The sequence below is a fragment of the Hemicordylus capensis genome, chromosome 5 (assembly GCF_027244095.1).
Source record: "Hemicordylus capensis ecotype Gifberg chromosome 5, rHemCap1.1.pri, whole genome shotgun sequence".
NCBI classification, from domain to species: Eukaryota; Metazoa; Chordata; class Lepidosauria; order Squamata; family Cordylidae; genus Hemicordylus; species Hemicordylus capensis.
This window is the reverse complement of record NC_069661.1, coordinates 128228075-128252654: the sequence shown is the minus strand read 5'-3', so window position 1 is coordinate 128252654 and position 24580 is coordinate 128228075. Positions and strand designations below refer to the sequence as shown.

Genomic DNA, 24580 nt, shown 5'->3' with positions numbered 1-24580 from the left:
ACCATCAAAAATACAAACAGAAGCAGGAAAGCTGAGAGACCTGGCAGCCTAGACCTGCCAGCCCATGAGGGATAAAAGCCTGAAGAAATATAAAGAAGGCTTTAGTTGTTTTTTAAAAGCAGCCACCAATGTCAAAGAGCAGGCAGTCACTGGGAGAGCAATGATTTGACTCGGTGAAAGGCAGCTTCCCTATGATCAGAAGGACACAGAAAACCTCAAATGAGATTAGGACAAAACAATCCAGTTTGGTTGCTTCACCTAAAAATGACAACAGGGGAAGGGGATCTAGACTTCTGATGGCAGAAAAACTGCAAAATGACCTCTGAATGTGGGTCCTAACGACTGTACACCAGCTTCAAAGCCAAAGAATGAAGACCTAGAGATCTCTCCAAGAGGGACCATTTTCTCATCCAAACTGCCTAATTAGATCTAGCCTGACTATTAACTCTGTATGATCTTGGGCTAACTGTAATATTATTGATGACTTGTGTATGTAAAGATCCTCCATATTATTCGATGTCGCCTGGAATGCATAATCCTCCAGTGAAATCAGTTTATGCATTTAGCTGAGAATCAACAAACATTTAGCAGGCATTTGATTAGACAACAGACAATGTAACTGTGTGTGGAGACAGTGGACTCTGGATTCTATTTTACTATGGAACTAGATTTATGTGAACTAAAGGGTTATCCATTAAAGTTTAGGGAATATGTAGTACAAAAACTAACATCACTTGAGGGGTTCTCAACCACGATTTGGCTCCCCCAATTTGGCTCAAAACATTCACACTGGGAGAGGGACTTTGAAATAGTCAAGAAAAAGCCAGCTCTGTATCTTCTTTGAGGGTTTCTGGTCAAGATGGCTGTAGTGAGCCCTCCAAAAAAGGTGGAACTCAATGCCGTAAGCCCTACAAACGTTACTGTTGCTTTTGACATCTGCCCACTAACCGAACCATGAGCTGAGATCTCTCCTCACAATTGCTCAGACTTCTGTAAGGAGATTCCAACTTCAAACTCTGAAAACTGTGGCTTTAAAAGATGTAGGAACATAGGAAGCTGCCATATACTGAGTCAAACCATTGGTCCAACTAGCACAGTGTTGTCAAAACAGACTGGCAACGGCTTCTCCATGGTTGCAGGCAGGAATCTCTCTCACCCCTATCTTGGAGATGCCAGGGAGGGAATTTGGAGCCTCATTGCTCTTCCATCCCCTGAGGATGGTGTCAGAGGGATCTTACAGTGCTCACACTTCTAGTCTCCCTTTCATATGCAACCAGGGCAGATCCTGCTTAGCTAAGGGGACACATCATGCTTGCTACCACAAAACCAGCTCTCCTCCCAACAACCCAGGGTTTATGTGAATCTAGCAAATGTGAGATGTACTCTCCAGCCCTAGTCCTATTTGATGCCTTTGGATGGCTTACATTCTCTGTCTACAATCCCTATTACAGGCTGCAGCAAGTTAGCAGCTGAGGCGCTCCCAAGCTCCAGCATTCCTCCATCATGCCTCACCTGCCACTGACAGCTACAGGCCTCTGGCTGCAGAGTGCTGAAAACCACTAACTTCCATCTGGTTTCACTGGGAAACAAGAAATTCAGCCCATTCCATGGGCCCCTAAATAGTGTCATTCCCCAGTGAAGTCATTTGCTTTCAAATATACTGCAAGAATATATGTTCTGTCTTCTCTTGAAGAAAACAATATTGAGATAATAAAAATATGTGGCGGTCCTGATGATTCCTTACTTACAAGGAGCGTCCCACAAGCCACACAGGTCTAGGTCCCTCATCTGACTAGTTTTTGGATGGGAAGCACATCCCAATAATTCATAACCCACTTAGGCTATTCATAAAGCAATGGGAGAGACATTTAAATTTTTCATTTTTTAGTGGTGATGCAGAACACACTGTACCTCATCCAACGCAGAGCTCCCACCACACGAATCTGGGCTTGACCTGTAAGCCATAAATCCAACTTTAAGTACGGTGGTCGCTGGTGCCTGTTAAATCTTTATGTCTCATTTCTTATTATCAGAGACATCTCATTGCTATACACACATGCATTACTGCCGCCCAAGTAATATTTCACTGGCTGCAGCTGGTGTTCGCTAGGAGCAAGTGCAGCACTAAGGCCAGAACAGAATTGGAATTACGGTGGGTAAGTTGACAGGAAAGGGCACAAATGTGACTTTCGTCCAGTCTGTCCAGTTCTGACACATGGAAACACCACAAATGTAAGATGGGCTCACATACCTCCCCCTCCCTGCTGACTTTTGTATTTTTTCATATTGTTTTTAAAATGACTCTTATCAGTTGCATTGGTCATTTGAAGGAGTGCAGAAATGCTTAAAATAAATAAATAAATAGATGACTCAGCAGGTCAAGTATGTTCAGGTTTCTTAGCACACCAGAAGAGAGGATTGAAGGGCAAAGACATTTTTATTAAAAATATTTATAATTATACCCATCCCTAATGGGACCCTCAATCAACACCATCTGTCGACACATGCAGTCTCCAAGGAATTAGCGATGATTCCCATACTACATGCTGAAACACATACAAATGCTGTAAGAAGGGCTGAAGGATGCCTAGCAAAATTAAGCCATTATGTTAGGTACATCCACACGCTCTATGCCCATCAAAGCATGGATGTGAAACATTTGTATTGTTTACTCCTTGGGAAGAAAAGCAGCTGGGAGGTGGTTTGCGAGTGAACAAAATGCAAGCAAGGAACAGATTAAGCAGTACCTCTCTCTGCCCCTGCAAGAAGACCCCACAGCTGTCATGCATTTAAAAAAAGTCAGGAAAAACAGTCATGGAACTATGTGTGTATTGTCTGCTCCTTAATACTTAGGTCTTTGTTACCTTTACAAGAATCTAAATAGGAAAGCTTTTCAGATTTTGTTTCCTGTAAAAGCTTCTAATGTCCTATATTGATTGAGATATTGATTTAGCATGTTTATTCATTTGTGTGTTGAAAACAAGAATTAAAACAATATGCCATGTTCATTTTAAATGTTATACTCAGTATTTAAAAGTTTTTCCAACAATCAAAAAATTTTCAACAAAAATATTTGAAATGGGGGAAAAACAATAAAGGTCTAAATGCAGGAGGTATCATTTAAAGAGCTTCAGAATTTACTTATAAACATTTAAGAACATAAGGCCTGAGGGATCAGGCTCAAGGTCCATGTAATACAGCATCTCATTTCACAAAGTGGTCCACCAGATGCCATCAAGAAGCCCACAGGCAGAGGGTGAGGGCTTCCCCCTTCTCCTGCCGTTGCTCCCCTGCAACTGGTATTTAATGGCATCTTGCCTCTGAGGCTGGAGGTGGCCTATAGCCACCAGACTAGTAGCCACTGATGGACCTGGCCACCATGAATTTGTTTAAGCCTCCTTTAAAGCCATCCAAGCCAGTGTCCACCACATCCCATGGCAAAGAATTCCATAGATTTATTATGCACAGTGTGAAAAAGCACTTCCTCTTGTTGGTCCTAAATTTCCCAACCCTCAGTTTCATAGGGTGACCCCTGGTTCTAGTGTTGTGAGAGGGAGAAAAAAATTCTCTCTCTCCACCCTCTCTACTCCATGAATAATGTTATACACCTCGATCATGTCTCTCCTTAGTCACCTCTTTTCTAAGCTAAAGAGCCCCAGATGCTGTAGCCTAGCTTCATAACAAAGGTGCTCCAGGCCCCTGATCATTTTGGTTGCCCTCTTCTGCACTTTTTCCACTTCTACAATATCATTCTTAAGATACAGTGACCAAATCTGCACACAATACTCCAGCTGTGGATGCACCATAGATTTGTATAAGAGTATTGTAATATTAGCAGTTTTATTTTCAACCCTCTTCCTAATGATTCCTAGTATGGAATTGGCCCTTTTCACAGCTGAGCCGACACCTTCAATGAGCTGTCCACCATGAACCCAAGATCTCTGTCCTGGTCAGTCATCAACAGCTCAGATCCCATCGATGTATATGTGACGTTGGGGGGGGTTGCCCCAATGTGCATCACTTTACACTTGCTTACACTGAACTGCATTTACCATATAGTCGCCCACTCCACCAGTTGGAGAGATCTTTTTGCAGCTCCTCACAATCTATTGTAGATTTCACTACCCTAAGTAGTTTAGTGTCATCTGCAAATTTGTTTACTTCTCTGCTTACCCCAACTTCTAAATCAGTTATGAACAAGTTAAAGAGCACTGATCCCAGTACTGATCTTTGGGGGACCACACTTCCTACTTATCTCCATTGTGAAAACTGTCTGTTTATTCTTACTCTCTGTTTCCTGTCCTTCAACAGTTACTGATCTATGCATGAACCTCTCCCCTCATCTCATGACTGCTAAGTTTACTCAAGAACCTTTGGTGGGGAACTTTGTCAAAAGCTTTTTGGAAGTCCAGGTATACTATGTCAACAGGATCATCTTTATCCACATGTCTGTTGACACTCTCAAACTCCAAAAGGTTAGTGAGGCAAGACTTTCCCTTGCAGAAGCCATGCTGGTTCTCCTTCAGCAAGGCCTTTTCTTCTATTTATTTAACAATTTTGTCCTCAAGTATGCTTTCCATCAATTTAACTGGCACTAAAGTTAAGCTGACCAGCCTGTAATTTCCCAGATCCCCCCTGGATCCCTTTTAGGAAATCGGAGTCACATTGGCTTTCTAGTCCTCTGGTACAGAGTCTGATTGTAGGGACACATTATATATTTTTGCTAGGAGATTGGCAATTTCATATTTGAGTTCCTTCAGAACTCTTGGGTGGATACCATCTGGCCCTGGTGATTTGTTAATGTTTAGTTTTTCAAGACAGTTTAAAACATCTTCCCTTGTCACCTCAAATTGGCCCCGTTCCTCAGCCGCTAAACCTGAAAAGCTCAATTCTAGAGAGGTTTTACTGTCAGTATCCTCCACCATGAAGACAGATGCAAAGAAATCGTTCAGCTTCTCTGAACAGAACCAGAAGTTTATTGCTGACTTGCATGTGGGGCCCCTGTAATCACAGGGCCCTATATGAAAACCTTCCCAGTTTCCCCTTCAGACAGACCTGTTCCCATGCAGCAGCAATGGGGGAAAATAACCAAACCTAAACCATAAAAGCAGCAATTAACACAAAACCCAATATCATAAGGAGCACCTTAAAACCAAACCATCTTCACCTTCCACCTCACTGCACTAAAAAGCCACATTTCTTGAGACAGAAAGTTGGTTCCATGGTCTGGGCACCACTGATGAGAAGAAAGATCATGCAGCCCTCTCCTCTGCATCTCACAGGGCCTCTCCTAATGATCTCAGAGAGCAGGCAAGTTTATGCAGATGACACTACACCCCAAAACTCTGGACGATCACTCCCAGCAGTTTCATTTAGATGTTGAATAACATGAAGGATGAGATGGAACCCTGCAGGGCCCCGAAGGCCATAAGAACATGCAGAAGTCCCTTAGTACCACCTTCTGAATCTATCTCCACAGGAGAGATCAAAGCCATCACTGAATATTACATCCAGTCCCTTTTCCCTTCAAGATACCATGGCTGATGATATCAAAGGCCACTGAGAGGGCCAGCAGGACCAACAGGGATGAACTCCCCTTGTCTAATCCCAAATAAAGTTGTGCACAAGGGCAACCAAAGTGGTTTCTATCTCAAAGTCAGGCTAGAAACTAGATCTAGAGAACCAGTCACCTATTCTTGGCATGACAATTCAGTGTCATGTTTTCTAAAAATGGACATGTGCTTTTTCCCTCTAAAAAGGTTTTCTAAAAATGGACATGTGCAAAGTCCTAACAAACCAATTTTAGCATGCCCATATAAGTGTGTATTAGATATGCAGTACAGTAACAGAAAATGTTCCATTATGGAAAGCTTCACATAGAGAAATTTCAATCCACATCACAGCTTTTGAGAAGAGTGATGACTTTCACAGCAAACATTCCCTTTACTTTTCTTTTACTGTTCATTTCCCATTCAAAATTCTAATTGGGTTATGTAAGAAACTAATAGGAGAAATTCCATTTTCCTGAATCATGCATCAGATTTCTGCAGAAAAATCTGTTGGCAGATGAACAATTTCAGCCACTTCTGAAATTCCATTTCTAATTCAATTTTCCCAGCCAAAGAGTAGACCAATAACTACAAATATCAATTGGTCAATTTTAACTTCAAGGCCACTGATTCTTGTTTTTGTTTTTTCACTTGCAAGTGCATTTACACAGTAGAATTTGTAATCTGAAGCCCATTTGAATCCCCTGAGGCCTTGCACTCTATGAAATGTGAAACCTGTATCTAGCCTGTACACTTCAGACTGCAGATGGGGGAATTACATGACTGAATGCTACTCCTTTAAAAAACAAAAGCAAAAAAACCCTCCACACAGGAAACTTGCATGTCAGAGAAAAGGTGGGGCTAGACTGAATTACTGTATCATGCCCACATACAGAGAGATTAAAATTGCACGTCAAACTGACAGAATTTGTGCAGTAATGTCGTTGACTGTAAATCATTATTCAAGAAAAAACAGGACAAATGAAAACAGCCTGGAAGGAAATGCCGAAGTTGCAGGAACACAAATGACATAACTGAAACAGCAGCAACTAAGCCCCAAGCTATGTACAAATACAATGAACATTTTATATACTGCTTTTCAACAAAAAGTTCCCAAAGCAGTTTGTACAGAAAGAAAGAAAGAAAGAAAGAAAGAAAGAAAGAAAGAAAGAAAGAAAGAAAGAAAGAAAGAAAGAAAGATGGATCCCTGTCACCAATGAGCTCACAATCTAAAAAAGAAAAAGAAAATAGACACCAGCAACAGGCACTGGAGGGATGCTGTGCTGGAGATGGATAGGGTCAGTTGCTCTCCCCCTGCTAAAATAGAAAAAAGAGAATCACCACTTTTAAAAGGTGCCTCTTTGCTCAGTTAGCATGTAGGGCTTTAAAGGTTAAGATCAGCAACTTGAATCTAGCCCAGAAGTGGACTGGTAACCAGTAAAGCTGCCGCAAGATGGGTGTAAAACTCGTGAAGCAACTTGCGCCCAGGAGCATCCTTGCAGAACCATTCTAGACGAGCTGAAGCTTCTAAACTGTCTTCAAGGGCAGTCCCTCATAGCACGCATTGCAGTAGTTGAAAGCATAAGTGACTGAGGTCAGGTCCAACTTCTCCAATAGAGTTACAGCTGACGTACCAGCCACAGCTAGTAAAAAACCCTCCACACCACCAGCAACTGTACCTCCAATGACAGCATTGGGTCCAGAAGCACCCCCAAGCTGCAGATTTTGTCTTTTAGGGGAGTGTGACCCTGTCCAAGATCAGATTTCCCTCACTACTTGGATAATCAGTTTTAGAAGAAATCCTGTGCCTCCTGGAATCTGCTAACTTAAAGGAAAAAGCTAGGTGTCGTCTGCATATTGATAACACCACAGCCCACACCCACAGATGACCTCTCCTGGAGGTTTCATGTAGACATTAAAATGCACAGGGGGCAGAATGGATGCCTTCAGCACCCCGTAGGCCAGGGTGGGGGAAGCAGGCATCCCCCAGCACAACCTTTGTGAGTACAATCCCCGAGGTAGGAGTGGAGCCACTGTATAACCATGGCAAGTCCCAACCCAGAGTGATGACCCAGGAGGAAACCATGGTTGATGGTATCAAAAGTGCTGAGAGATCCAGGAGAGATCCACTATGTATTGGTGGTGGATCAGAAGATGAAGGGGTGCATGAGTGGTGGCAGCACCCTCGCTTCTTGGTTTGCAGTGCTAGTCAAAAGGGTCAGAGAAGTACACCAGCAAAGGGAGGGAGAGGTGGGATGGGAGGCTCCACCTTCAGGTATCAACACTCTGACCAGCACTCCTAGCAGCAGCAGCAAAGCTGTCACCATCCCCACAGCCAATTTCAACAGCAGCTATGACTTTGGACAGAGAGAATGATGTCAATGATTGGGCACAAAGGTACCCAACCTTGTCAGAGGCCAGATAGTGCTGAGGGCTTGCTTGTAAGCTATCTGGCTGAGGCAGTGGAGAACTTGTCAAGCAACCCTTTGTTTTACTGGGCGTCCCACAGCCAGATCTGGCAGGATCTTGCCTGGGAACACCTATCCTGCCCTCCAACCAGTGCCCCAAGCAAAAGGGTGTTCAGTATGACAGACAATGTTGTAATATCCCAATGCATGTGTCTGGATGTTGGATTGGTGCAGAAGGTGTCCCTGAAAGCCAGCCTTCTACTGCTGGGATGCACCAAGCTTAAGGTGTAGAGTAAATAACACCCTTACCCTGCTATGTGTTTCTGCTGCACCCAAAGGCTCCTTTCCCTCCTGTTTTTGTTTTGCATTCAACTCTGGTAGTTCCGTGCTTTCACTCCACTCAGACACTTTTGTACACAGGGCACTTTGCTCTGCTCTAGCAAGGGTGCTCCAAACTCTGCCTCTGCCTCTCCATCTCTGCACCAGGCCACCTACAGTTGTCTGGACAGTCCAGTGGTCTGCTGAATAGGAAGTGCAATCCTCTTATTTCACAAACCTGTGGCTTGGATGTGTCTGGCAGCCCTGGTGATTGGCACCCACCAATCACCTCTCTCTGCCTTCATGCCCACTTGAGTCTGCCAGTGCCTGCCAGCCTGCATGAGCCGAGAGCATAGGGAAATGCTCCTCCAGCTTTGAAGGAACCAACCAAGACTTAGAGAACATTGCTCACTAAAGCAGAAGCCTCCACCTGCACCAGCTCTGTGCCAGATGGTGCCTGCTAGCCTGAGCTGCAGGAACGCACTTTCTCTTCCAGTTCTGAAGGAAACAATCATGTATATTTTTATTTTTATAGAAATCCCATGCACTTATTTGCTTGAAATACTGTAGTCAATTATACCCTAAGAAGAGACTATAATTCTTCCTGCAATTTTTCAGGCCATTCCTCCCAAAAGCAAACCAGTTACTTACCCTTTAAAAACATCTTAAAGTTTTAAAAATGGTATCCCACACAGTCAGAAGGCTTAATGGTCTCAGAAGGAGCTACTATTCTTATCCTACTGGGGCATAACAAAAATTATAAGGCTTTCCGAAAAAATACTTTAAAGTGTATTTTCTAGGAAACCCGTGTATTTGTTTACCTGAAACTTTGCAGGTGTCATGCCCACTTAAGTTGTCATGCCCACCCTGTTATTTTTATCCTATTCTGTGAAGGCATGAAGACATTAAAGCCATTTTAGTTATTCTCCCCATTATATCCTAAAAACAATTATTCAGGTGATCCAAATATTCATATCTGAATACCCAAACTGAATTATTGGGAAGAGGGGGTGTTTCCAAATTCCAAATAAAATAGTACATGCTCCTAATCAGGGGCGGAGCCACCATTGGGCGAATGAGTTCAAAGAACCCAGGCTGCCACCAATCAGGGGCCAAGAGCACACCCCGCATCTGACATCAGATGCAGGGGCATTATTTCGATTCCAAATGGGGCCACGCGGCCCCGTTTGGAGCTGAAATCGGCCCGTGCTGCGTTGGGCAGTGAGAGCCGCTCCGCCAACGCAGCAGGACCGATCGATCTCCCTCCCAAATGGGCCTGTGCAGCCCCATTTTGGAGAGAGATCAGCCCGCACTACTTTGGCAACATGGCTGCGAACATGATTCTTCCTTTAAGGCAGGGAGAATCACACTGGCTGCTCTGCCCAATACAGTGTGGGTTGATCTTCCTTCCGAAGAGGGCCACGCAGCCCCATTTAGGAGGGAGACCTCGTCCCCAGCATCTGATGGCAGACGTGGGAGGCAGGGCCAGGGGGCCGTGGCAGCAGCCGCACACGGGCCTCCTCACACTCCTGCTCCTAATACCTAAGACTGAATACCAAATTGAATACTTGCTTGCCTAATCTTCTGTCAACATTTGTACTGCAAGTATCTTGAGGCAGGATTTATTACTCTGTAAAGCACCATGTAATAATGCTGCTATATAATAAACAAACAAAAACAACCAACACATTAGACTCTTTGAAAGATTTTTGAAAACATTATCAGTTCCTCTCCAGCAATGCCTCACCATTTCAAGTTCGTTTTCTCATTTCTTAAAGACCGTTTTTTCATTGAAAGAATACCCCTTCCATACCTTCTCTCAGTAGATCTAACTTTTCCTGGGTTACTCAATTTTTATTTCTTTTAATGCAAACAGACTCCCCCCACCCCCAACAGTAACATTTTCTTTCCTCACATCCCACTCCAAGCAAGTCTTTCCTCCCCTTCATTAATGTTTGTATTTTTATCATACACATTTACTTTCTACTGAGTCAGACTATTGGTCCCACTAGCTCAGTATTGTCTATGCCAACCAGCAGTGATGAGCCAAGGTTTCAGAAAGGGTGGGTCCTTCCCAGTCCCACCTGGAGATTGACCCTGGGCCTTCTGCATCCAAAGCAGCAGGTGCTCCACCAATGAACTATGGCTCCTCCAGAAAGGTGTCTCTGTATCAAGCTACAGAAGCTGGACTGGATCAGAGTCACCAGTGGCAAAATCTGTCTGAAAATACTGTATCTATTGATTTCTAGAAATAAAACAGGAGAATTAAAAGGCCACAATCCTGCATCCTGTGCACATGAAGAACAAGGTGTGGAATGGCTCATACAGAACCTCCCTTGGCAAACTGTCACTGTGCCAGATTTACCAATTCTGTATGATGACTACAAATACGACAAATATTTATATACCACTTTTCAACAAAAGTCACAACGCGGTTTACATAGCAATAGCAATAGCACTTACATTTATATACCGCTTTATAGCCGGAGCTCTCTAAGCGGTTTACAATGATTTAGCATATTGCCCCCAACATTCTGGGTACTCATTTTACCAACCTCGGAAGGATGGAAGGCTGAGTCAACCTTGTGCCCCTGGTCAGGATCGAACTTGTAACCTTCTGGTTACAGGGCGGCAGTTTTACCACTGCGCCACCAGGGCAGTGGTAAGATTTAGATTTATATACATGGATATAAATAAATAAATGCTGTCCCAAATTGATTCTGGTTCAGACAGGAAAATCAAATCAAGTGAGCTCTTCACATCTCCGCTAGAAGGGAGGAGAGCTGATCTTGTGGTAGCAAGCATGACTTGTCCCCTTACCTAAATAGGGTCCACCCTAGTTGCATGTGAATGGGTGACTAGAAGTGTGAGCCCTGTTAGATCTTCCCCTCAGAGGATGGAGCCACTCTGGAAAGAGCAGAAGATTCCATGTTCCCTCCCTGGCTTCTCCAAGATAGGGCTGAGAGAGATTCCTGCCTGCAACCTTGGAGAAGCCGCTGCCAGTCTGTGACGACAATACTGAGCTAGATAGACCAATTATCTGACTCAGTATATGGCAGCTTCCTATGTTCCTACATCTTTTAAAGCCACAGTGTTCCTAAATTTCTAGCATCTCATTTGCCCCCAGACCTCTACATATACAGCTTCACTCCAGCTTTTCCTGAGAGCAGCCTGTGCCTCAGAGTTGGGAAAGAACCACAATCAGCTGGATGCTGCTAAGACATAGTAAGAAGGTTTTGCACTTGTCTTGACTTGCCTAGCCATGCTGGAGCATGCTATGGACAGTAGTAGGACACCCATATGTCAACAGCTTTCCAAGGCAGTTGAGGGAGGGAGGAAATAACAGAGGTCTGCAGGAAGCACTCCACACTCTGCTTTCTGCATGTGCAGAGTGCAGAAATACAGCCTGATTCTACAGCACAGCTCAACCACTAATTGAAACATTGAAACAAGAACACTTTTGCCACATCCTCACATAATTTTAGAGGTTCTTGCACTGGGGGTTGGACTAGAATACTTCCAAGGTATCTAAAATTATGTGAGGCGAACAGGTAACTGTTCACTCAATTCAGAAATTTCTAGCAAGGAAGAGCCCAACACTGTGCAAGGCAGACTGTTCCACTGTCATTCAGCTCTTACAGTTAGGAAATATTTCCTAACGTCTAGCCAAAATCTGTTTCCTCATCACTTCAAACCATAAGAACATAAGAACAGCCCTGCTGAATGAGACCAAGACCTATCTAGTCCAGCATCCTGTTTCACACCGTGGCCCATCAGATGCCTCTGGGAAGCCCACAAGTAAGTGCTAAGGGCATGCCCTCTTTCCTGCTGTTGCTCCACTGCCTCTGAGGCTGAATGTGGCCTGTAACCATTAGTTCTAGCCCTGCCCTCAGGAACAACAGAGACCAAGACTGCTAATTCTTCTACATGACATCTCTCTTCTCTGCTCCATGCCAAACATACCCAGCTTCAACCATTCCTCACTGGACTTGGTTTCCAGGTCCTCGCCATCTTTGCTGCTCTCCTCTGAACCCATTTTATCAATTGGTTCACAGGCAAATGGTAATATAGATTCTTAAGAGCAATAAAACAGCTTGTTTACTTGTCAAGGGCCTCTAAATCTTCTGTGTACTTCCTAGGCAGTGTTTGCTTTCCCTCAAGTTTATATTCCTCGTTTGAAAAATGGCTTAAATCTTGCCAGATTATTTTATGTTTTTATGTGTGCATAAGATTCCCACCATCTTGAGCCGAAAGTCCTCAAGAGCAACAGCTGTTCCTGTGTGATTTCAGTAACTGGATAATTCACCCATTCCACATTTGGCTCCATGCCAAGCTTCAAAGTAGTATGTTTCAATTTGGTTCTGCGGGTTCAGATTTTGAACCTGTGACCCCACTACTGAAACCTGAATTCAGACTGTGTTTTTAGACCCACTGTGTTTATGGAAGGATGCAGAAGTGTCCAATACTGCCCCCCTGGGCCAGGGGGAGAAATCTAGCCTTGTCAACACATAGCGCAGCAGGCCACTCCAGATTTGTGCATGGATTTGCAATCTCCCACTGATAAAGCCCTCCTCCTCTGTCTTGGGCAGACCACCTATGTTAGGCTATTTTATGGCTCAATACAGAGTTTCAAGGGTTTGGGCTAATGGTAGCATGGCTATACACAGATTCAAGGTTCAATGTATCCATGGTGTTACTATCCATCAGTGTCAAACATGAATGACTGTGGACAGATTATGTTTCAAGCAGAAAATGTTACGTTTTGTAATACAATGCCAAGTGGGTGATTCCCCCCCCCCCCCGACAAGGAAGGCTAAAGTGCTTGAGGCTTTTCAGTTTAGATAAGGGGGAAAACAGGACTCAAAAGATGGCAGGCGGGATAAGATAGAAGTTTAAATAATTATGAATAATATGAAGAGGAGTGTATCAAGAGATTTTTTGGGGGGGTCTTTCTCCCCTAACTGTAGAATGTGGAGTCGCCCACTGAAACTGCAGGATGGACAAAGTGCCATTTTGTAAGTCTATAAATAACCTATGGATTCACTGTCAGAAGATATGGTAGCTCATATTTTAAACGAATATTGACAAAGGCAGAGAGAACAGGTCTATCAATAGACAGTCAAAAGGAGCCTTCATGTTCAGAAATAGTATACTTCTGAATACCAAGTGCTGGAAGCAACCAAAAGCCATCACTTTCAGGCATTCCTTGTATGCTTCCCAGAGGCCTTGGTTAACCGCTATTAGAAGACAGGATGTCAGATTAGCTGGACCCTTTGGTCTGACCCAGAACCAAAAGGGCTCTTCTTACCTTCCTATGATGTAGAAATGGTTCTCACGACTTAAATCTAATTTCAGTTTTACATGTTTCATAAATAGCAGGTCAGCTTCGTAGATTTGAATGAGCCTGTTTCCACAGATTTGTTTTAACTTTAAATCCTTGACCCAGACCACAACATATTTGCAAACCATTGTTAATGGTGTGCTACAAGAGGGCAACCAAGATGATCAGGGGCCTGGAGCATCTCCCTTACGAGGCAAGCCTACAACATCTGGGGCTTTTTAGTTTAAAAAAAATATGACTAAGGAGAGACATGGCAGAGGCCTATAAAATTATGCATGGTGTGGAAAGAGAAATTTTTCTCCCTTTCTCACTAGAGCCCATGAAACTGATGGTCATCCCATGAAACTGATTGCCAGGAAATGTAGGACTGACAAGAGGAAGTACTTTTTCTCACCACACATAATTCATCTATTGAATTCTCTGCCACAGGATGTGGTGTGGGCCACCAGTTTGGATGGCTTTAAAAGGGGCTTGGATAGATTCATGGAGGCCAGGTTAATCAATGGCTACTAGTCTTGACTGCTGCAGGCTGCCTCCATGCTCAGAGGAGAGCAAAAGCAGAAAAGAGGGCATGCCTTCACCTCTTGCCTGTGGGCTTCCCAGAGACTTCTAGTGTGCCTTTATGGGAAACAGGATGCTAGACTAGATAGACCTTGGGATCCAGGATCCAGCAGGGCGTTCTTATGTTTTCATCTCTCCCAGTATTTCACCAAAAGACAGGTACCAGAAAATAAAGTACCTATTTATCAATAGAGCCAGATAGAGTATATCTATTTTGGGCAAAGCTTTCTTGTGTATAGACAACAGGAACCCTAACCTCCCTCAGCCCCCCCGCACCACCCCCCGCCACAAAAACACTCTAGAGAGAAGGCAGAATAATAATTTTGAAGTGTTTTGCTCTGGATCCTTTGTGCATGCACAAACAATAACATGTGTGAACAGGGGCGTAGCAAGGTTGGAGAGGGCCCAGAGACAAGATTTTTAAATGGACCCCCCATTTTTTTAATATATCTATATCTATATCTATCTATATATATATATCTCCTATGTGCCACAATAGAACATCATCCTAAATTATTTTTTTAAAGGTTTTGTAAGTTGTGGATGATGAAAGTCATTTAATGGTACTAGAGAAAGACATGCTGTTCTGGTAGCTCCAGGTCTTAACACTCACATCAGTTTCGGAGGATGAAAACAACTGAAGGAAGCCCGGGCGTGTGCGTGGCTGGGGGAGTCAGTCATGTGACTTGCCTCTGGGGGGCCCCTCAAGGCAGTGGGCCCCCAGACAACTGTCTCCCCTTGCCCTATTATAGTTACGCCCCTGTGTGTGAACCATCCATAAAAATGTTCCATTTCTCTCAGTGTCTGTTTCACAAAACCTGCACACAAGGCTATTCCTGCGAATATTTCTCTGTTGTGCTAATTACTTAAACTGTGGTAGTTGCTTATATTGCAAGCTCTGTCTACTCCAGTCTTAATCTTTTCATTTATAATCAAAAGGTCAGCTGTAGGCAGAGTTGCCAAACAGCTTTGAAAAGCCTGTAAATGTAAGTCACTCTGTGTATACACACACACATACACAGAAAAAGGAAATTATTAATAAAACAGTTTTTAAAAAAATATTTTATATTTTATATTCCCAAATGGTATTTCAAAGCAACTAACATCACACCATAACATTTAAATACAATAACAAGCTGTATAATCAAGCCCAAAAGCAAAATTATCATCAAAAGAAGACAATATCAGTATTGATTAAAATAATAAATCAATAATGACATGCAAAGCATCAGCAAAAATTAGCAAAAGCACATATGAATAACAAAGTTTTTAGCCTGCATTTAAAAATGGGTAGGAAGGGTGTCAATTGGACCTTGGGAAGGAGTTCCACAAAGTGGGGCCATTACAGTGAAAGCTTGCCACTGACCTCATCTCTGAAGGAGGAGAAACACGAAGAAGGGACTCCTAAATAGCAATAGCAATAGCACTTACATTTATATACCACTTTATAGCTGGAAGCTCTCTAAGCGTTTTACAATGATTTAGCATATTGCCCCCAACATTCTGGGTACTCATTTTACCGACCTCGGAAGGATGGAAGGCTGAGTCAGCCTTGAGCCCTTGGTCAGGATCAAACTTGTAACCTTCTGGTTACAGGGTGGCAGTTTTTACCACTGCGCCACCAGGGGCAAATGAATCTGGCCCAGGCAGATTCACGTGGGAGGGGTTGGTTCTTCAGGTATTGACTTCAGAGTGTTTATAGTGCTTCATAAACCTTCTTTTGTTGCAACTCTTATAAACAACTCTGTAAATTTGGTCAATATTATTCCCATATTGCAGAGCAGTGGCTGAGGGAAAGTGGCTTGCCTGTGGCAACCTAGTCCTCGTCAGTTCATGGCAGGCTGTCCTGTTTTGTAGCTTTGTCTCTTAGAGCCAAACTACATGTTCTGTTCAGAATGACTGGCCCCAATACAGTGGTCCCTCGACCTACGAACTACTCAACATCCGATGTTTTCGAGTTACGAGCGACAAAAAAGACCGGAAGTAGTTGCCGGTTTAGATTCAGCTTACTCGACCTACGCATTTTTAGATGCGGTTTCCTCGACTTACGAATGTTTCCAGACCTCCGTGGTGCGCTCTTTGACTTACGAAAATTTCGACCTCCAAACGTGCGTTCGGAACGGATTAATTACGTAAGTCGAGGGACCACTGTACACTGAACTGATCCCACAATGGTGGGGTCAGTCCCAAGTTGGCACACCAAAACAAAACAAAGCCTAACCACAGAAGCTGTGATCTCAAACTAACACCGAGTGCTTAGTGGGATTGTCAGATGGCCGGGGGTGAGGTGGGGAGTAGCTAGCTCATTAAAAAACCCTCTTTTTCATTTGTTCAAAATAATAACAACAATACATGTTTACAGTGTATCAGTATGTTTCTGCAGATGAAGCTTCTTTTAAAATCACAGGAATGAGGGGACAGTAAAGGAGAAGTGTTTGGGGCTGTCAAGAAATTCACATGTGCATCCCAGCAAAGATCTCATGGTGGCACCAACTGTATGAATCAGCACCACTCATGATGTCTATGATTCCACCGGCTCAGAAAAAGGACTGCCATGATCACACACATGACTGCTGATGTATTATAGGCTCCATGTGGAAGTGCTGGTTCATACAATTGACACTTCCATTTCTACATGATCCCCATCAGACAGATTACAGGCTTGGCAGTGGTGCAGTTCTGCAGGCAATCACATGGGGGGCTGCCAAGACTTAATTGGGCTGTGGGTTTTCTGGAAAACTCTGAATCAAAAAAATTTCTGGAACATTTCCAATGCCCTGAATCAATTGTGATCCAATTCACCATGTTTATTTGACTTCTATTTATTAAACAAATCTAAAAATATATGCCAAATCTAAAAATGTATTTCCTAATAGTCCAGAGTATTTTAACTAAGATATTTGACTAGGGGAGAAAATCAATAGAGCATACTTAGAATGGTTTAAATGTTATATTCAAATGAATTTAAAACTTTAATTGGAAATCATTTTGTTAGAATACATGTAACTATTTAAAGACATTTCAGTTCCATAGTATGCACTTCCCTTACATTTTCCCTTACACTGGAAAATGTTCTGGAAAGTATTAGATGTCTCATCATGGACCTATATATAGGAGTATCACAATAGGGTATACAACAGTTTGCTCCAGAGATTCACCAGGTGAGTGACAGTGTACACTAGTGTGCCATGATAGGTTCTAGTGTGCCTTAAATGAAACCATCATATTGGATACATTAACTACCCTAGGCCTGTCAGAGTAAGGAGGTTGCAGAATTAATCCCACTTCTCTCTGCCAATATATGGTTAGGGATATGAATCTGCATGAGTAAGGAAGGAAGGATACACTAGAATTCCCTGATGCAGCTCACTTTACAGCTGATAGGTGTGGGGTGGAATCCCAAAAGCATCACCATTGCTGTGAGCTGTAATTGGTATAGTTGCCATGCTCTAATTGGTACATTTTCCAGTGCTAAATGGTACAGCTGATAGTCTCTTATTTGATCATGGTCAAATTGTGTCAATACTCCATGTGCCACTGTGAAGGTGGCCACTTAACATTTTTATTTCATTATGGTGACATCAAGAGCAGGAGTGAGGGCTACTAGCAACAGTCAGGGGCACACTGTTGACAAAACCGATGCTGCAAATAGAAATGAAAATCAGATTGATGCTGATGCTTCAAACAATTGGCCTGCTGCCTACTTTAAGTTGTCTTGGCTTAAAAAACAAAACGCTTTAAAAATTAACTTTTTGTTTTTTTAATAGAAACTCTAACTTTGCTTTATTTCTAGTTTAATTTCTTCCTTTAAAAAAAGGAGCTATAGGACAGGTGTTCTGTCACATAAGCCAAAGAGAAGAACTTTACCATTAATCATTCACGCTTATAAAATCCTTTTCTAATATCTGTAACAAAGTTAATTTCATTGCTTCATAATAATAGTTACATTCAATTAGCACAACTATCAAACCTGTTGATAACTGATGTAGGTTTTTTGTTGTTTTAGTAAAAAAATAATAATTTAAAAAATCACCACTACTTGACTAAATCATTTTCGACCAAATGCCTGACTTTTCTGACCAGACAAAGGGGAGCACAGCCTGCCAAGAAGCAATATTTACTGGGCTCTCCTGTAGTGCAAGTAAGATACCTGCCCCTAGTTCTGACCAGCAGATTGAGAAAATATAGATATGCAAGTGTGAAGTATGCCTCTTATTTTAATTGGGGGGGGTGCAGGGGGGGCACTGTGACACACCTGTTAAAACTTTGGGAAACACTGGTTTAGTATTTGGACTTTTTCTGATTTCATTCCACTCACACACAGTGGACAAAAAGATCTGATCGTTATGTATTCTGGAATACATTAGCTGTGGACTCTGCCGTCTCCATGGGGAGGGGGAAAAAACCCTGCTTAATGCAGATTTAAACTTAAAGCACCTCTCTAACTAAATGTTACATAGCTGGGAAATTCCAGTTAATCCTAAGGGCATTTTCACACATGACACTTAAACTGGTGTTTGCATTCTCCACATCTGTAATTCTAGTGTAAAACCTTCACAGGGCAGAATGTACTTTTGATTTAAAGCTGGCTCTCATCCCACTTCCTATCTCGGAATTCACACATGGTGCAAATACCACCAGGGAGACTCAAAGGCAATTTTAGCATCATGTGCAAAACTGCACCTAAGATTAACGAGCAACCATACCAGCTTCAACACTGAGCCCTCACAACTACATTATTAGCTCAATGAAGTCAGAGAAATTTAGATTTGAATCTTCAAAAATATCCCATGTGCTGAATGAAGGCAGTGGAGGGGGCAGGGAGAGGAAGCCCGAGTGACAGACTTATAAGTGATCTGACCAAGGAGAACCTCAACACCTATTTCAGGAAGCAGTTGATTCCAGGAATATTAAAAGAGTTTTAATTCACATCCTTAAACTTCTTTCAAGCATCACCATCTGGCTTCCAAAACTGAAATACAGTTCTCCCTGCTACACAATTAATGTTCTTACATGATGTCTCTGAGTCAACCAGAAGTGTCTCATTCTCTTCAATGATTCTGCATTTGTTCCATGCTGTCCCCTATGCCTTCAATGGTTTTCTGGAATTGCTGTATACTACCTTTCTCTGTTCCTTGAGTCCTCCTCAAAATTCTTCCACAAAACCATTAGTCCCCCCCCCCCCCTTAGCATCAAACTAAACTAAACTTGCCATTTCTGTCTGTATATTTTAAAATTAAAATAGCAGGTGCAAGATCAGGATTGGGACCACAGTGTGGAAGGAGGGCATTTAACCCTTTCCCCTTCTGCCATGGCTGTGATCCCCCGCCCACCACAATACTGTTATATGCCCCAGGAGAGAAATTTCTCTCCCAGAGCTTTTAGCAGCTTTGTGGGGAAGGCATTTTTGCCAGGACTGTGACAAAAAGGGAAAAGTTAAAAAAGGTTTATTAAAAGGGAAAACAGCCCCAAGGCAAAAGGTTAAAAAGGGGAAACAATCCCAATCATGATTGATCCCTACTATTTTAATGAAGAAAAACCCCACAAGCACAAATTATGCATTTAGCTTCATGTCTGGTTTGAGCCTTTAGTCCTCACACGAAACCAAAACCAAACTTAAGTATTTGCAACTGCATTTGCACATCTGCATACCTTTCTGCTCCTCTCTCTCTCTCTCTCTCTCTCTCTCTCTCTCCTTTTCCTCCTTCCTCTGCCTCCTTCATCATAGGTTACTGGTGTTATCAGCCTCCCATTTTCTGCTGGCCCCAAACAGTCACTCACACAAAGACCAGCCCTCATCAGTGTATTAGGCAACTATCCATACCAACAGAACAGCAATTTCATCATTTACTATATCTGAATCCAAAATATACTCAGGACAGAAACTGCCTTTTCCACAACACTGAACACTTTAAAAAGGGAAGAATAATTCTCGCCTGTGACAATGGACTCTGCAGGAAATTGGTTTGCCACTCTCAGCCTTCTTTGGGTTTTGTTGACAGAATCATAGATGGCATTCACAAGCAAATAACACATTCACAAGTGTGTTCTACCCAGGTTTGGCAGCTGTGTGTGTTCCCAATTTTCAGTTGTGTGGAAGCAAGACAAGAGGAAAACCTAGGTAGAAGAGATTGAAGCTATTCTCACGAGCAGTGAAAACCAGGCTAGGGAAGGCTAGCACGGTTTTCACTGCACGTGAGAACTGCCGGAAGCCATGTGGCTCCCGGCGGCGATGCAGCAGCAAGCCCCCTTAGGTAGCTCACTGCTTAGTCAAGGTTTGGGGCTTGTGTGCCTGCCACTGCTGCTTCCAGCCACTGCAGGCACACTCCGTGGGGAGGGGGGGGGGTTTCCCAGTAATGCACTGCACATTCACTGGGGCTCCAGGGGTGGTGTGCCATGCGATGGCACTTCCCTGCACCCAAACCGCCAGGCGAGGCAGGCAAGTTGTTGCTCTTCTGGGCAGGCGATCCACCTGCCCGAGGAAGGCTGAGTGCTCATCTGTGGGGAGGGTCGGGAAAACCTGCTCACTTCACACTGCTCATGTGAAGTGCCTCACTGTGTGGAAGCAAGGTGGGAGAAAAAGTTATCTAGGTTTTCTTCCTACCTTGCTTCCACACAATCGCTTCTACCTTGCTTCCACACAATCACTTTCCTCCTACTTTGCTTCCACACCATCAGTACTACCCAGGTTTTCCTCTTACCTTACTTCCACACAACCAAAAATTGGGGGCACGCACAGCTCCCAACCCCGGGTAAAACAGTTTTCACTTGTGTGAATCATCTCGCTGAGTTGTAAGCTGTCCAGGCCAACCCACTGCTTGATGCAGAAAATCCAGATCATCCCCAACAGATGGCCTTCCAGCCTCCACTTGAAGACCTCCAGAAAGGGAGAGCCCTCCCCCACCCACTCCACCATCAAGTAATTGGTTCCACAGTTGGGCTGCTCTCACGGTTAAGAAGTTTCTCCTAACACTTAATGGTTTGTTTTAATGTTTTCTCTAATGTTCAATGTTTTGTTTTGATTTTAAACTGGTGTCTTGCTTCAATGAGATTTCAGTGGCATTATACCAAAATGGTTTGAGGATTGCAGTCAAAATCTTTGAAGTAAAATAATCAACCCAGTAGAGATGGGGGGGGGGGAAGAGGACAGAATGTAAATGTGGGGGGAAGGGAAGGAAATCACATTAATTTGGAACACATGAGGACAAATGAGAAGGAATTTTTTAAAAAATGCATAACAAAAAAGAAATGGGAACAAGTAAACAATGTAAGGAAAGAAAGGAAAAAGAAAAAACAACAAACATATTAGATAGGAATTTAAATATTTTCAATAAGGTCCTTGAAAGGAGACTATGACCAGATGTAATTGGGCTAAGAGATGTGAAATGCAATTCTTAGCATTATAAAACCATTTTTAAGCATTATATGTATAACAAAGCCATATAAGTACATTAGAAAATACAATATTAGTTCCACATCAATTATAGGAAGCTTTTCATATACAAAAGTACTTGTGTAAAGAAATCCACTAGTTAGATTCATGCTCCATGGCATGAAAAAGACAGGAGAGAGAGAAATGTCATCCTCAATAGAGGATCAAAATGTCCATCACATGTAGAATGGCGGGGCCTGGGATCCATGGAGTTCATTTCTAGGCAGGCAGCCCTCACTGCTGGATAACGTTCATTTAGCTTCCTCAAATGAACATTATCCAGCAACAAGGGCTGCCTGGAAATGAGCTCCGGAGCTACCGGCCCAAAATTGTTTTGGGGGCCTGAGTTTAGGGTGAGGGGTGACCTTTTTACTAACTGCTGGTCCAAGAAATTGCATATGAAGAATGTACCTGTCCATGACTTCAGAAACATTGAGGAACACTGATCTGGACCATATTCTGTGGCAGTAAAATGTATAGATTAAGTATGCACTTGAAGAAATATCTCCTTCCATCCATCCTAAATCTCCAATAAGAACATAAGAATAGCCCTGCTGGATCAAAACCAAGGCCCTTATCCTGTTTCATACAGTGGCCAGCAGAAGCCCCTGGTAAGCCCTGGTAAGAGATTAAGGCACACCCTCTCTCCTGCTGTTGCTCCCCCTGCAACTGGTATTCAGAGAAATCTCATATCTGAGGCTGGGGGTGGCCTACAGCACTCAGACTAGTAGCCTCTGATAGATCATTCCTACATGAATTTGTCTAAGCACCTCTTAAAGCCATCCAGGCTGGTGGCTGTCACCAAATCCTGTGGCAGGTAATTCCATAGATTAATTATGCACTATGTGAAAAAGTGCTTCCTTTTGTTGGTCTTATATTTCCTGGCAATCAGTTTCATGGGATGATCCCTCGTTCTAGTGCTATGAAAGAGGGAGAAAATTTTCTCTTTCTCTCCACACTATGCATAACTTTATAAGCCTCTATCATATCTCCCCTTACTCATCTTTTTTCTAAGCTAAAAAGCACCAAGTGTTGTAACCTTGCCTCATAGGGAAGGTGCTTTAGGCTATGGGTGTGCAGAACCAGTCTGAATCGAACCAGGTTCAATTTGAACCAGCCCGGTTCAACCAGCTTGAGCTCAAACCGACCTGCCCCCCCCCAAAAAAAATGGGGGGGGGGAGTCTGAGTTCGAGCTGAACTGGTCCCAGTTCAGACTGAACCAGTTCAACCTGTTTGGCATGCTTGTAAAGGGGAATCTGGGAAGAGATGGGAAGAGGGCTCGGTTGAGCAGAGCCCTAAGTGCTTGCCTCTGCTCCACTCCTTCCAGGTAACTTTAACATCCAGCAGAGCCAGGGGCATGAGTCTCTTGGCACGAGCCGAAGGGCGAGAGCACAAGGGCTCTCGGCCTTGTGACTCTCAGCTGAGTGGAGAACAGCCGGTGGTGCAGTAGCCCGAGGGTTGAAGAGTCCCAGTGAGTTTGGTGGACTTCTGAGCAGGACCATTGATGAAAACAGTCCCCCCCATACCTTCCTGGAGTGTTGTTTCTTCTTCTTTTTTACAGCTGCATAGAACCCATCAGATTAGCTAGAGCATTGCCCTGTTTTAATAGGAGAGAGTTTTTATAGTTTGTTATCACTAAGGTGTTGGTCTTCACAATGTGTTTGGGGCAGGGCATGTTACTCTGGAGGAAGCAAAGTAACATGCTTCCTTGGCAGTCCTTGGCAGAGGGTGATATGGCGGTAGGAGTAGAATGTGCCAGGTAAGGGGAAGGTGCACTGGCTATATCAAAGACATCATGCTCTCCTGTCCTTCTCCCATCCAAGGAGACCCCAGTAGCTCTCCCAGCAGCCCACCTTGCCTGAAGCTGCTGCTACTACATGCCAGGTCCATAAATGGAAAATCCACAGCCATTCAGGAGATTATTCTGAATGAACACGCAGACTTGGCATGCATTACGGAGACCTTGTTGGATGAGGGGGGTGATATAAATCTCTCTCAGTTGTGCCCACCAGGTTTCCAGGTGCAGCATCAGCCAAGGCGGCATGAGCAGGGAGGTGGGGTTGCCCTGGTTCATTAGGAGACCACCCCACTCAGATTCATCCAGGGCTGCCTGGAGCTGAGATGCCACAATGTTCTCCAACACCTTGCCCAAGAAGGGTAGGTTTGAAACTGGTTGAAAGTTATTCAAGCCATTTGGGTCCAATGAAGGCTTTTTAATAAGGGGCCTAATGACTGCCTCCTTCAGGCAAGGGGGGACCACCTGCTGCTCTAAAGAGGCATTCACCACCCCCGCCACCCAGAGACCCAGTCCCCCCTACAAACCTTCACCAACCATGAAGGGCAAGGGTCAAGGACACACGTGGTAGGCCTCAACCTTCCAAGCAGCCTGTCCACCTCCTCAGGCAACACAGTCTGAAAACCATCCAATATAATAAGACCAGACGGTACATCAGCAACATCCAGTTCTGGTGCCGCAAAAATCTTGGCATCCAAGTCAGAACGGATATGAGCTATTTTATCTACAAAATGTGAAGCAAATCGGTCACAGTGGGCTGCTGAGTGTTCTGTTTGATGGTCTTTGGGGTCCTCATTTAGGAGGCCCTGAACCATTCAAAAAATCTCCATTGGACAACACTGAGCCGATGCGATGGTGGTGGGAAAGTAGGATTTCATCGCTGCCATCACTGCTATAGAGTAGGTCCTAACATGGGCTCTAGCCTGTGTTCAGTCACATTTATTCTGAGTTTTCCTCCATCGACGCTCAAGCCATCTACCAGTCTGTTTCATTGTCCGCAACTCACCTGTATACTAGGAGTCGCTTGGGCTTGGGCAGGTCGGGAGAGGGCGCCTAGATGCAACCATGTCAATCACCAGATCCATCCCCTCATACCAAAGGAAGACCAGGATGTGAACAGGATCATCCACTCTCTCAGCAGGAAACTCCCCTAGAGCCATCAGGAATCCATCAGGA

At 43.7% G+C, this 24580-nt stretch overlaps 1 protein-coding gene across 11 annotated transcripts in view; it reads right to left on the bottom strand.

The window, feature by feature from the left end:
* The window catches only part of NTF3 (neurotrophin 3), a 115819-nt gene that overhangs the window by 53464 nt on the left and 37775 nt on the right, over positions 1–24580 (bottom strand). For 2 of the 11 annotated variants that reach the window (XM_053256066.1, XM_053256058.1), the window contains exon 2: positions 1912–1954. The exons of the other annotated variants lie outside the window; for them this stretch is intronic. Coding sequence is in view for 1 of the 2 variants with exons in the window: in XM_053256058.1 (XP_053112033.1) it covers positions 1912–1954 (43 nt within the window). In the remaining variant the exon portion in view is untranslated. The remainder of the gene's footprint in view (positions 1–1911; positions 1955–24580) is intronic. 11 annotated transcript variants of the gene reach the window in all.